Raw genomic sequence first — 11,158 nt, forward strand, 5'->3', positions numbered from 1 at the left:
CCGTGTTCATAGGTTCATATTACCTGCCTCGGTGGTGTAGTGGTCAAGGCGCTCGCCTGGTAAACAGGAGGACGTGGGTTCAATCCCAGCCGAGGTATGGAATTTTATCCTCATATAATTTGAGAGTTTGACCATAATAATAGTAGTAGCCTACTGCTGGAGTAAAGGGACTTTTCAGTCCTATGCGAGCAGTATAAATAAGCAATAGGTAGGTAGATAGGTACCTACATAGGCAGGTACCTACATATGTAGGTACCTACATAGGTCTGTAGCCTACTGCTGGAGTAAAGGGACTTTTCAGTCCTATGCGAGCAGTATAAATAAGCACTATTATTATTATTATTATTAGCACTATTATTTCATATTATTTGTCTCAAGTTAAGGTTAATTCGTTCAAATTAGCTTTTCTTCAATTTATTTATCTCGAATCATATTTAAAACCTAGGTATGTCCCTAAGTAAAATGAGGTGTTCAATAACAGCTGACTACGTGAAAACTACATAGTTATCAAAAAGGAATGAAATTGCATACATTTAAAAGAAGAAGCATCAAGGTTTTCATTCCTGGAAAATTTGGTTGTTCTATGTGCATTAGGTACAGCGCTATGCGGGTATTCCGGCAACTTACTGTCGGACCTCATATAATTAAAAAAGCTTTAAGACTTAGGTATTGTCAGAAAAAAAGACATTGCGGTGCAACTCGAAACGTCAGTTCTAGGTACAGATGATATCCATCAAATCCAAGCCAGGTAACATGAGACCCTAATATTCCATTGACCCTCTGTCTAGCAAATGGATCAAATTCTTCCCTCTCTCCTGTACTGCTTGTTTTGAACGTATTCCAGAACCAAAGCCAGGACTCTATCATTGGGAAATGGGGATCATGAACCTTCTCCATATTCTACCTGCTTTTTTGGGCACCTCTCCAAAACGGACGTATGTAACATTGTTACGAACCTCGGAGAAATGTCAAGCTGTCTTAGGGACATCATTAGCCTCTTTATTTGAACAGACAGCATAAAGCCTAGGTTCACAGAGAGGAGAGATAGGGTTTCAAAAGTTTTACGTCCTTAGAAGTTTTTTTCCCTTTTTCGTCATGGCACACATTTATTGATAGTGTGTTAGCAGGGAGATGGAAGGAGAGGGTTTTTTAAGAGAGAGAGAGAGAGGAAGAGAGTGAGAGAGAGAGAGGGGGAGAGGGGGGGGGGAGAGAGGGGATCTGGAGAGAGTGAGAGAGAGAGCGAGAGAGAGAGCGAGAGAGAGAGAGAGATAGATGTGTGTTGTCATAGAATCATGAGGGCAAGGGAAACAGAGTGAGGCATTTTGGGTGTCAGAGACTATCCATTATGAGATTTTCTTACTTTTTGGCAACATAAGGTAGTAAACTACAGGTACAGCCGTTGTTTTGATATTGTCAAAATAGAGCTGATATGTTGAGGTTTTCAACCTAGGTAGATATATTTTTCCATTCTTCCCTTCAAATTCAGACCGAAAAAGAAAGGAAGAGAGAGAGAGCGATGCCACTTTTCTATTTTGGCAAGGCCCGGAAACGTGCTAGCTAAGTAGTACCCTAGGGTACCTTCGTAATTATCCCAAGAGACATTAGGTAAATCCAGGCCTGTGTTGAAGATAACAGTAAGAGAAGCTGGAAGGATGTAGAATACAAACTCTGACGAAAATATATGTGAATGAAAAAGCTTCTAATTAACTTTTGTCTTCAAAAGGAGAAAAAAATTTCAAGTTATATTTTTTATCTCAAGTAATTTAAGTGACATTTTTTAAATGAAATAATCTACTTTGAGAATGAAATGTACATGCATTCTAATCTGTACATACGTAGGTGGGATAAAAAAGAGTTCTCCTCTGCTAAAAGGCTAGTTTTTTCCTGTTTGTTTTATTTTTGTTTATTCTCCGTTTGTCTTTGTCTTCAAATAACTTTGTTTTTATATTTGTTGTTTGTTTTTGAATACATGTGTGTCGTTTTGTTTTGCATGATGAGTTTGCTGACTATTTTTCTCTTCATCAACCCTTTGTTTTGCTTCAGGGTGTGGTTGTGTACCGGGTTGAGATAGGCCATTCCCGTCCTTTCTTGGCGTGTGGAAAATGATGTGGTAACTTAACACAGCCTTCATGAGCGTATAAATAGGTTGAGAAGGAGAAAACAGATTGAGAATGAGAAAATAAAAGTATAAGTAAGAGCAAGAGAAATTAAAATATGAAGGAGATGTTAAAATCCAGTACAAAGCTACACATGGATTGAAACGTGAGATTATGAGATATCTCTTGATGTGGGATTATGGATAGAGGAAACTGAAGAGAGATGAAGCTCAAGGGAAATAAAGATGAAGACGAATGAGGTTAGTACAAACAATTATAATGGAAACTTGTTAAAGTTGGAAAAAAAATCAGAGGCCTCGAGTGAAAAAAAAACTTCAGGCTTTTGGAGGTAAAACAACCCCCCCAGACAAAAAGTCCCTTTGCTTTCTACCTCTACCTAGTGTAATAAATAGATTAATTTCATGACCATCTTTCAATTTGAGAAAACTATTTGACTTTTTCTCTTCCTCCTTTTCGTCTCTCACACCATTTTCCCCCTCTTACTTCTCCTTTTCACCCTCATTCTTTCCCTTTCTCCTCTCTTAAACCCTTTTCCATCTCCCATTTTCGTCGTTGCCTTGTCCCGTATCTCAGCTCCCTTCTTCTTTCCTCCCTCCCTTTTCCTCTGTCACGCAAACTTTGATCAAGACTGGTTGGAAAAGATTAAGTGAAAGTATGTGGACAGAAATTCAAGCTAAAACTGAGAAAGGCATGATTTCCCTCGAGGGGACAACTGCAAACTAACTGAATTGGGTGAGAAGAAAAAACGTAAAATGAAATATGATGGAAAGTTTTGAAGATACAGGAGGGTCGGAAAGGTAATAGATATAGGTGGATTTCGCTGTGAGATAAAGGGGAATGTGCAAGAAATGATGATAGAATGGTAAAGTGTAAAGTGCCTATTGAAACTCATACAAAATACATCTCCAGAACTGACTGACAGTCTGGAGAGAGTAACTCACTCTTTCGCTAGTCACCTACCTGTCAGTTATCAAAGCTGTACAATACTACATTACAAGCACAACTTATTCCGTGGCACAAGCTTCGGCTTTTACGGATGGGTATACCATTTGTTAACTATTTTTTTTTGATGAGAGAGTTGTGTTCTGAAAAATCATTCTTCAGGTTCAGACTCTACAAATACCATGTTTAGTGGGATTGAAGCAAATCCTTCCGGTGAAGGAAATATATCAGACAACAAAAAAATGCCGTGGTGTTCATGCTGTGGAAATCATTGGTGTTATTGTAACTGTAGCAACTGTACTGGGCAGTCTGAATCTACTACAAGCGGAGGAAGTTCTTCAGGTTCAGACTCTGCAAATACAATGTTTAGTGGGATTGAAGCAAATCCATCCGGTGAAGGAAATATATCAGACAACAAAAAAATGCCGAGGTGTTCATGCTGTGGAAATCATTGGTGTTATTGTAACTGTAGCAACTGTACTGGGCAGTCTGAATCTACTACAAGCAGAGGAAGTTCTTCAGGTTCAGACTCTGCAAATACCATGTTTAGTGGGATTGAAGCAAATCCATCCGGTGAAGGAAATATATCAGACAACAAAAAAATGCCGTGGTGTTCATGCTGTGGAAATCATTGGTGTTATTGTAACTGTAGCAACTGTACTGGGCAGTCTGAATCTACTACAAGCAACTCTACTTACAGTTCTCGACCATCACCTCAAGGAGATGCTAACAATGGTATGACAGCTAATAATGCAAAAGAACTCCAAGATAATAGAGAAACTTCAAATATTCCAGAATCTCCTCGGAGATATTCCCAACGTAGAGGTACTTGCAATGAACCCTGTACTTTACGAAATCAAGGGGATGCTAACATTGGTATGAACACCAATAATACAGAGAAGTTGCAAGATACTAGAGATACGTCACCTTGTCTTTCGGAATCCAATGGGAATAATTGTTCCCAACGCAGAGGTACTTATTTTGTACCTTGCTATGATCCTTGTGTCGCACAACATCAAAGATATGCTCCTTCATCATCTAGAAATAACATGCCACCATCGGGATCCAATGGACAAACAGACAATCAGAATGGGAGATATCCTACAAAAAATTTAAAAACAAGTAATAGGAATGAAGCTTATGATTATGACAGAAATATGAGCACTTACGATTCTATGAAAGACACACGCCCAGGTCCAAGCACTCAGGAGTACTACGAATCAAAGACTGTCAAACCTAAGAAAGAAAAGTCACAGGAGAGAGGAAAATATTTTTACGAAACTGAAAGAAAGAAAAGAGATCGAGAACCGAAAGACCCTGGTCCTGAGAAATCTAAATACTATCATGACAATGATGTGAGAATGAGGGGCAACCGTGATTCCAACAGATATACACCAACACCACCTCAGTCTAAACACACCAGACCTAAAATACCTCCTGAGCCAAGACATGTAGATTATACAGAGCCACAGAAACGTCCAAATCACTTGAGCTTTCTGACGGACATTTGGTCTAACATCCTAAACGTTATACTACCATGTGATGATAATGACACTCAGGCAGGTAGTTCCTCAAGCGCACCATCTCCGAGAAGTCCAATGTCACATCGTTCCATTACCATTATTCAACCTAAAAAACCACGTGATAGGAGTAGTTCATCTGGGGATCGTCGTAGTTGTACCTCCAATAAGTCCAATATGACCAGAACCACCAATGTAACTCTCAACCCCACCTTCGTCTTCATTAGGAACGCTAAAGTCTATATGGATAATAGGAGAGGTCGGTCTAGTTCTAGTGAAAGTCGAGCTGCTAAGAGAGGTCGGTCTGGTTCTAGTGGAAGTCGAGCTGCTGCTTCAGTGGAGAATTTACGGGCTGAAAAACCATACTGCACCAAACCAGACTACACCAAGAAACCCAAGCTGGCCCAGACCTGTGAGCCCTGTATATCAAGTAGCTTAAGCGGTGATGACAAGCCTCCTAAGAAACAACCCAAGGATAAAAGTTGTCGACCTTGGGTACTCCAGGACTGGTTCAAAGGTCCTGAGAAAAGTAAAAGAAAGAAGAGTAAGAGTGATTGTGAGGATGATGCAATATCCTCGTGCTTGTATTCCTGTGCAAAGAAAATGTGTGAAAGGAAACGAAGCTCAGAATCCACTCCATCTCCATGTCGAGAAGAAAAGAAAAAAACAAAGAAATGTTGAAAGATAATAAAGGTATCAAGCTATAAAGGTATCAAGCCCCATAATAAATTATAAACGTGTACATTGGTGATCTAGATTGAGCTTTATTTACCTACGCAGGTTCCTCGTCGGTTGTTAGAAAATGAGGTTAAAACGTATATAGGGGGGAGTTACTTTAATTTTGATTCCCATCAACACACTTTTTAGGAATTATAAGCGAAAAACTGAATAAAGTGCGAAATTTCGGCCGTTTTCTGGCGGTTTTTCCGCCACCACAAGTTCTCCCCTCAACTCTCGACGTCTCCATTTTAGTATGACACTTCCCCCACCATACCTAACGATCCTATCAAAAAAAAAATCGCTTGTTCTAATTAATGTAAGGTAATGCATTGTTAAAATCCTCTATCTATTAGACTAGTATTACTTTTATGTACGTAAGTATGGATAAACGGACGGCACGCGGCTCTTCGAACTCTTGACGTTCGTGCGCCTACCGGTACGCTTGATAAGAGAGACTTGTCACAATAGATCACAGCCTAGTCACAATAAGAAAGCATCTTCTTCAATGCTCGTCAGAGGTAAGCGTCTGAAAAGACGACAAGAAGGGTTAATAAAATCGGCTCAAAGTGAAGGTAAATCAAAAAGAAATTCTATCCCCTCTTTCATTCTTCTCCTTCCCTTTTGACTTTTGATCCCTTCAATCTCCACAACTCCCCTACTTACTCCCTCCATGATCTCCTTCTCCTTCTCTCCTTATTCTTATTCTTCTCCTCCTTCTTCTTCTTCTCTCCTCCCTTTTTTTCGATATTTTATGGCCTTTTCCGAAAGCCTGGGTAATTAATTTTTATAGAATCCACGACACTCGTAAAAACGGAGAATTTTATGTCCTCGAAATCTGGATGTCTAGTAAATAAATTTATGTTTCCGGTACAAGTTCCCCTTACATCACGCCATGTGGTGTGGTACTTTGATTTGGCCAGGGCAGGGGTATTAAAAGACGCTTAAAATTTGAGAACCTTGTGACATGCCACTGAAAATGGGTTACCTTACCTTAAATTTAATACCTTTTATTGGATACCTATGTATGTATATTCTACGAGTATATTACAGTAAAATTTCCAACCTCAGTTGTGTAGTGGTTAGCGCGGTGGACTTCGGATCGGGAGGTTATCTTCGGATTGGGCATTCAGCTTCAACAGAAAAGGACGTAAAATATACTCACATCTACCTTTTTTACCTTGGGAAATTCAGGATTGTAATTTATGCGCAAAAACTGAATTTAATGATAATGAAAAAAGGAGGTAGGCATTTTCACACCAAAATGTTACAAACAAGAGAGAGAGAGAGAGAGAGAGAGAGAGAGAGAGAGAGAGAGAGAGAGAGAGAGAGAGATTTTGTACCTTGCTATGATCCTTGTGTCGCACAACATCAAAGATATGCTCCTTCATCATCTAGAAATAACATGCCACCATCGGGATCCAATGGACAAACAGACAATCAGAATGGAAGATATCCTACAAAAAATTTAAAAACAAGTAATGGGAATGAAGCGTATGATTATGACAGAAATATGAGCACTTACGATTCTATGAAAGACACACGCCCAGGTCCAAGCACTCAGGAGTACTACGAATCAAAGATATTTTCTGCACTGTTGATATTTTAGAATTTAGATTCATTTCATCTGAGAGCTAAGAGGAATGAAAGTTTAGACATTTCTTCAGTTGAAATGAAAAAAGTCTTCTTTATTTGAAGAACAGGACCTTGATCGGTCTTTCCATAAAGGACTTATCTCGAATCTGAATCCTAATTCTATTTATTTATTAGCACTCTATGAACAAAATAGGTTAGTTTCACCGTCTTGGACAACAATAGAGGATGAAATGGTACTGGTGATAATAACTTTTTTTTAGGGTTTGATAGAGGGAACTGTAACTGCTAAGCTCTTGTCGTCCCGAAATCGAAGAGAGAAGGAAGATAGGATAGAAGAAAACCAGCCGTTCCGAGAACGAACATTATTCGTCCAGTATAAAATCCGCCCCGGGAAAGGAATCGAACCCACGGCCTAGATAATAAGATTAATAAAACATAACTTACACTTTTGCCATTGACTAGCCAGGTCATGTTGGTAGGAATACTGGCGGGGGGTGAAGTACAATTGCCGCGTAAAATATCTCCCATTGAGTAGCGAACCTTCTCCATGACTAACTGGGGTTTATCTTCCGGGTTAACTGAAACAAAAACAAGAAGCAATAAATTATGCAAGAGGAATCTTTGGAGCTTAACACATTGCATATTCAAAGAGTTACACGGGATTCATAGAAATCGGAAGATTTAAGTATGTGGATTGTGGTAAACATGATATGTATAATGTCGGTATTGATATAATAGTGAGCACGGCAGAATGGAGAAGCATAGCGTATAGAGCAGGTAGAAGGAAGTGACGAATTCAAACGAGAACAAAAAGATCTAGGTATGCTCTTTGCTCTCTGCTCCACTCAGTTTACCTCATAGTTATGCAAGAGGAATATTTGAAGCTTAGCACATTGCTTTATCAAAGAGTTACACGGCATTCATAGAAAATTGGAAATCGAGAAGAAGCGAGCAATCAAGTTTTAATTTCATACCTGCCTAAAGCGCCTACATCTAAACACCCAGCTATAAGATTTGCTAGACATTCAAACAAGGTCAAATGTAAGGAACTACGGAGCACCCAGCTGAAAGATTTTTACGTCTCCTGTATTCAAATGGAAGATAAACTTCGGTAAACATCATTATCGTTCCCATATTTTATATTTGGGAAAATCCTACCCCTTCCCTGCCATTGTGATAGGGTGAGTGAACGCATATAGCGTACATATTTAGATTTTGATAATAATAGAGCGACAAACTTGAACTTTGTTTAGCGAGGATTTATTGTGCTTTTCGATTCCTAGAGAGTACCAGAGGAAAGAAAGAAAGTAAAAAGAGCTTTAGACTTGAGGTTATTTTACTGGCTCTGCAAACAAGAGGTCCGCGTTCGATTCCTGAACCCAACACTCTTGTGTAAAAAGGGTCCCTAGTCATTCTGAAGTGAAGTACGACTTTTCCGCTTATGTTGTATTTATTGAAACATTTTTGAGGACAGTATTGAACAACGAGAGGCTGCGATTACACTAAATCAGATGACTTACCTAATATTAGACATTATCAAATTTGAACCTTCTCGGACAGGAAAAGGAAGTGCCCAATATTGAGCCTAATGGTCGGCAGTGGATAGGTACAAAAGAGTGAAAGGCATCTCCAATGAGAAGGAACGGTAAACTTCTCAAGAAAGTTCAATCAGGGACACATCCACACTTGAACAAAAATAAGAAGGAAGAAGAGGAGGAAGAGAAGGAGGAGGAAGAAAAAGAGTAGAAGGAGGGAGAACAAAGAGCAATAGGTGAACTTTCATTCTAGCATTAGGAGTTGGGAGAGAGCAAACACGAAATTTTTCTCAAAATTGAATGTCAACAACTCCTGGTTGTGAGGACCTTTTGACTACCAGGAGATACATGCCTGAAACAAAACGTCAGGATACTTCAACAGGACTAGGAGAGAAAAAGGATTAGGTGTGACATTGCTGGCTGTAAAGAGATTAGAAGATTTGTCTCTCGATTTTTCCTTTTCTATTAATCTGTCCCTATCAATAATTTATTTTCAACGCGCTTTCCATGCTTTCCTGATAATGAATTTACTACGGATTCCAAAATTAATTTATTCATATTTTTAGATTTTTTAACGATAAGGATCGATGTAACCTAGAGTACCTACCTAGTTATTAATATGGGAATTGGCAAGTTTTATTATATACAAGAAGAAATAAGTCAACCGTCGGAAAAAATGTGACCTGCTCGTTAATTGTCACGATTTCACCTGTATTGCTGATATTGTTATTTACTTCTCAAGGCTATGCTGCAGATATTTTCAGAACTTCCTCGTGAAACACCCTGTCTATTGAAATACAAGAGCCAATTGCATTTCTCTATGGAATATTCATGTTACAGAACGACATGTAAAAAAGTTTGCACGGGGGTTTTTAGAAAATTGAACATCAAAGGTCTGACTGTTCTGTCTTTTATCTATGTACACATGTTACAACAAAGCTACCTACAAGGTAATGTATGAATAACTTTTGATATTTAACTGATACATCTTTCAGTTGTGTTTTTCAGGCGTGGCGAATAAAATAGAGAGGAATATTAGGAATAGGAATGGTACTAGTTAAAAAAGCCTCTGGATCAGTATACTAGCACATGCTTTGCCATAGAAAATTGGTCATAACTAGGGATTGGGTTAGGTTTCGGCCAAATCCTCTATTATTTCACTTCTAGAACAAACTAAGGAATATTCCTACCAAATTTCAGCTTTCTAGGTGTTAGGTGTTGTTGCGGTTCTAGAGATTTTATCAGAGTGTGAATGAGTGAGTGGGACCTTAAAATAGAAAAATCAAATCATGAATCTTTGTGGTAAAGCAGCCCCGCCGGAAATCAAAGGCAGGACCTCCGGAGTGTAAGCCTAGTGTGATATTCACTCGACCACGGAGGCTACTTCATAAAATAACAATAAAATTTATAAATATTTCCAAGACCATTGTATGGACGCCGTACAATAATTGTACTCTGTATGCAATACGCTACCAAATAATGTGAAGAAAATAAATTACTTGTTCACATTTCATCTTATTATTTATTTTATCATCATCCACAATAAATGTAAATGCAGTTTCTTTGTGTTATTATGTCACAACTTTGGTGCTCACTGCAGCATTGTAGGATTTTTCCCAATATATCAATAATCCTAAAATCCAATGTTTACCTACCATGCTGGCACCGGTCGCTATGCGCATTTATATGTCATAGCTACTCATTTTCCTCACGAGGCTGAGTAGGCCCCGCAACAGCCAGTCACGGAATCAATCATTTGAGGCTGAGTGGGCCCCGCAAACAGCCAGTGACGAAATCAATCATTTGCATGATACAAATTTCTTGACCCCGCCGGGAATCGAACCCGGGTCTCCCGCGTGCAAGGCGAGCGCAGTGACCACTACACCATGGGATCTGACATCATCCACAACAATGGAAGTCTTCATTTCCTTTAAATAATAATGTAAACTTGTAAAATGTAGCTATAGCTATGAATGGGTGGTAAGAATTTATTCGATTGTAATCTGTAAAATATTCCCAGCTAGAACATGAATGCGGTTAAAAACCTACACAATACGGGTGAAAAGTAAACAATAAATTGAATAATATTCATATGGAGGGTTTTTTTAAAGCTAATAATAAAAAATCCCACCAGTTTTATCTAAAAAGTACAAAGCAAAAATAAGTCGATTTAAAAAGTTTTTTTTTTTTTTTTTTTTTTTTTTAATACTTTTTTAATAACAGTAACACAGACAAAGCTAAAATTAAATATAACGTTTTAAACTCAGTGAGGGGAAATATCAGAAGGGTATTAACAATATTGATAAACTAATTAACCCCTTAAAGTACTTCGTCTGATATATCAGACACCACGAAATGTCATAAAAGTTGCCCCTGACTGATATATCAGTCAGGCGTTTTTTCTCATTCTAAGTTCAATTCCGTCTGAAATATCAGTCGAATCATAATGCAACCTTTTCTAAAAGTTGCTCAACAATCTAATAGAGAGCGCTGCGTGATTTTTTTATCATTTTATTTTACCGTCTCTTTGCTACCGGTATTTTAGTAACCGACTGATATATCAGACAGAGGATTTCTCAGTTCAGATTTTCAGAATGAATTTTTTCTAGCCGGCTGTGATTTTTTGATCCATCAGAGTTACTTTTTGAGAGTAAAAAGCTTTTATAGTTGAACTAAAAGTTAAATAATACATAATATATGTCCTAATTACCCTGTTACCTTGAAATTCCAT

General features: G+C 38.3%; 2 protein-coding genes across 2 annotated transcripts in view; one reads left to right on the forward strand and one right to left on the reverse strand.

Annotated features, from left to right (window-relative positions):
- LOC103507065 overlaps positions 1 to 11,158 on the reverse strand; it is a 38,067-nt gene extending 26,909 nt beyond the window's left edge. Inside the window, exons 1-2 of the mRNA XM_008471505.3 lie at positions 11,146 to 11,158; positions 7,337 to 7,470 (exon numbers count right to left, since the gene is read on the reverse strand). Coding sequence (XP_008469727.1) covers positions 7,337 to 7,470; positions 11,146 to 11,158 — 147 coding nt within the window. The remainder of the gene's footprint in view (positions 1 to 7,336; positions 7,471 to 11,145) is intronic.
- On the forward strand, positions 3,222 to 5,315 carry LOC108252119. The gene is made up of 2 exons (XM_017443159.2): positions 3,222 to 3,554; positions 3,735 to 5,315. Exons 1-2 carry the CDS (start codon positions 3,242 to 3,244, stop codon positions 5,258 to 5,260), a joined length of 1,839 nt encoding a protein of 612 aa, XP_017298648.1. The 5' UTR covers positions 3,222 to 3,241; the 3' UTR covers positions 5,261 to 5,315.

This window comes from Diaphorina citri, unplaced genomic scaffold (assembly GCF_000475195.1).
Source record: "Diaphorina citri unplaced genomic scaffold, Diaci psyllid genome assembly version 1.1 scaffold284, whole genome shotgun sequence".
Taxonomy (NCBI): domain Eukaryota; kingdom Metazoa; phylum Arthropoda; class Insecta; order Hemiptera; family Psyllidae; genus Diaphorina; species Diaphorina citri.

Coding starts and splice junctions, on each gene's coding strand:
- LOC108252119 (XM_017443159.2), top strand. CDS start 3,242: ATGTTTAGTGGGATTGAAGCAAATCCTTCCGGTGAAGGAAATATATCA. Junction 3,555..3,734: donor CTGTACTGGGCAGTCTGAAT/CTACTACAAGCA, acceptor GGCAGTCTGAAT/CTACTACAAGCAACTCTACT.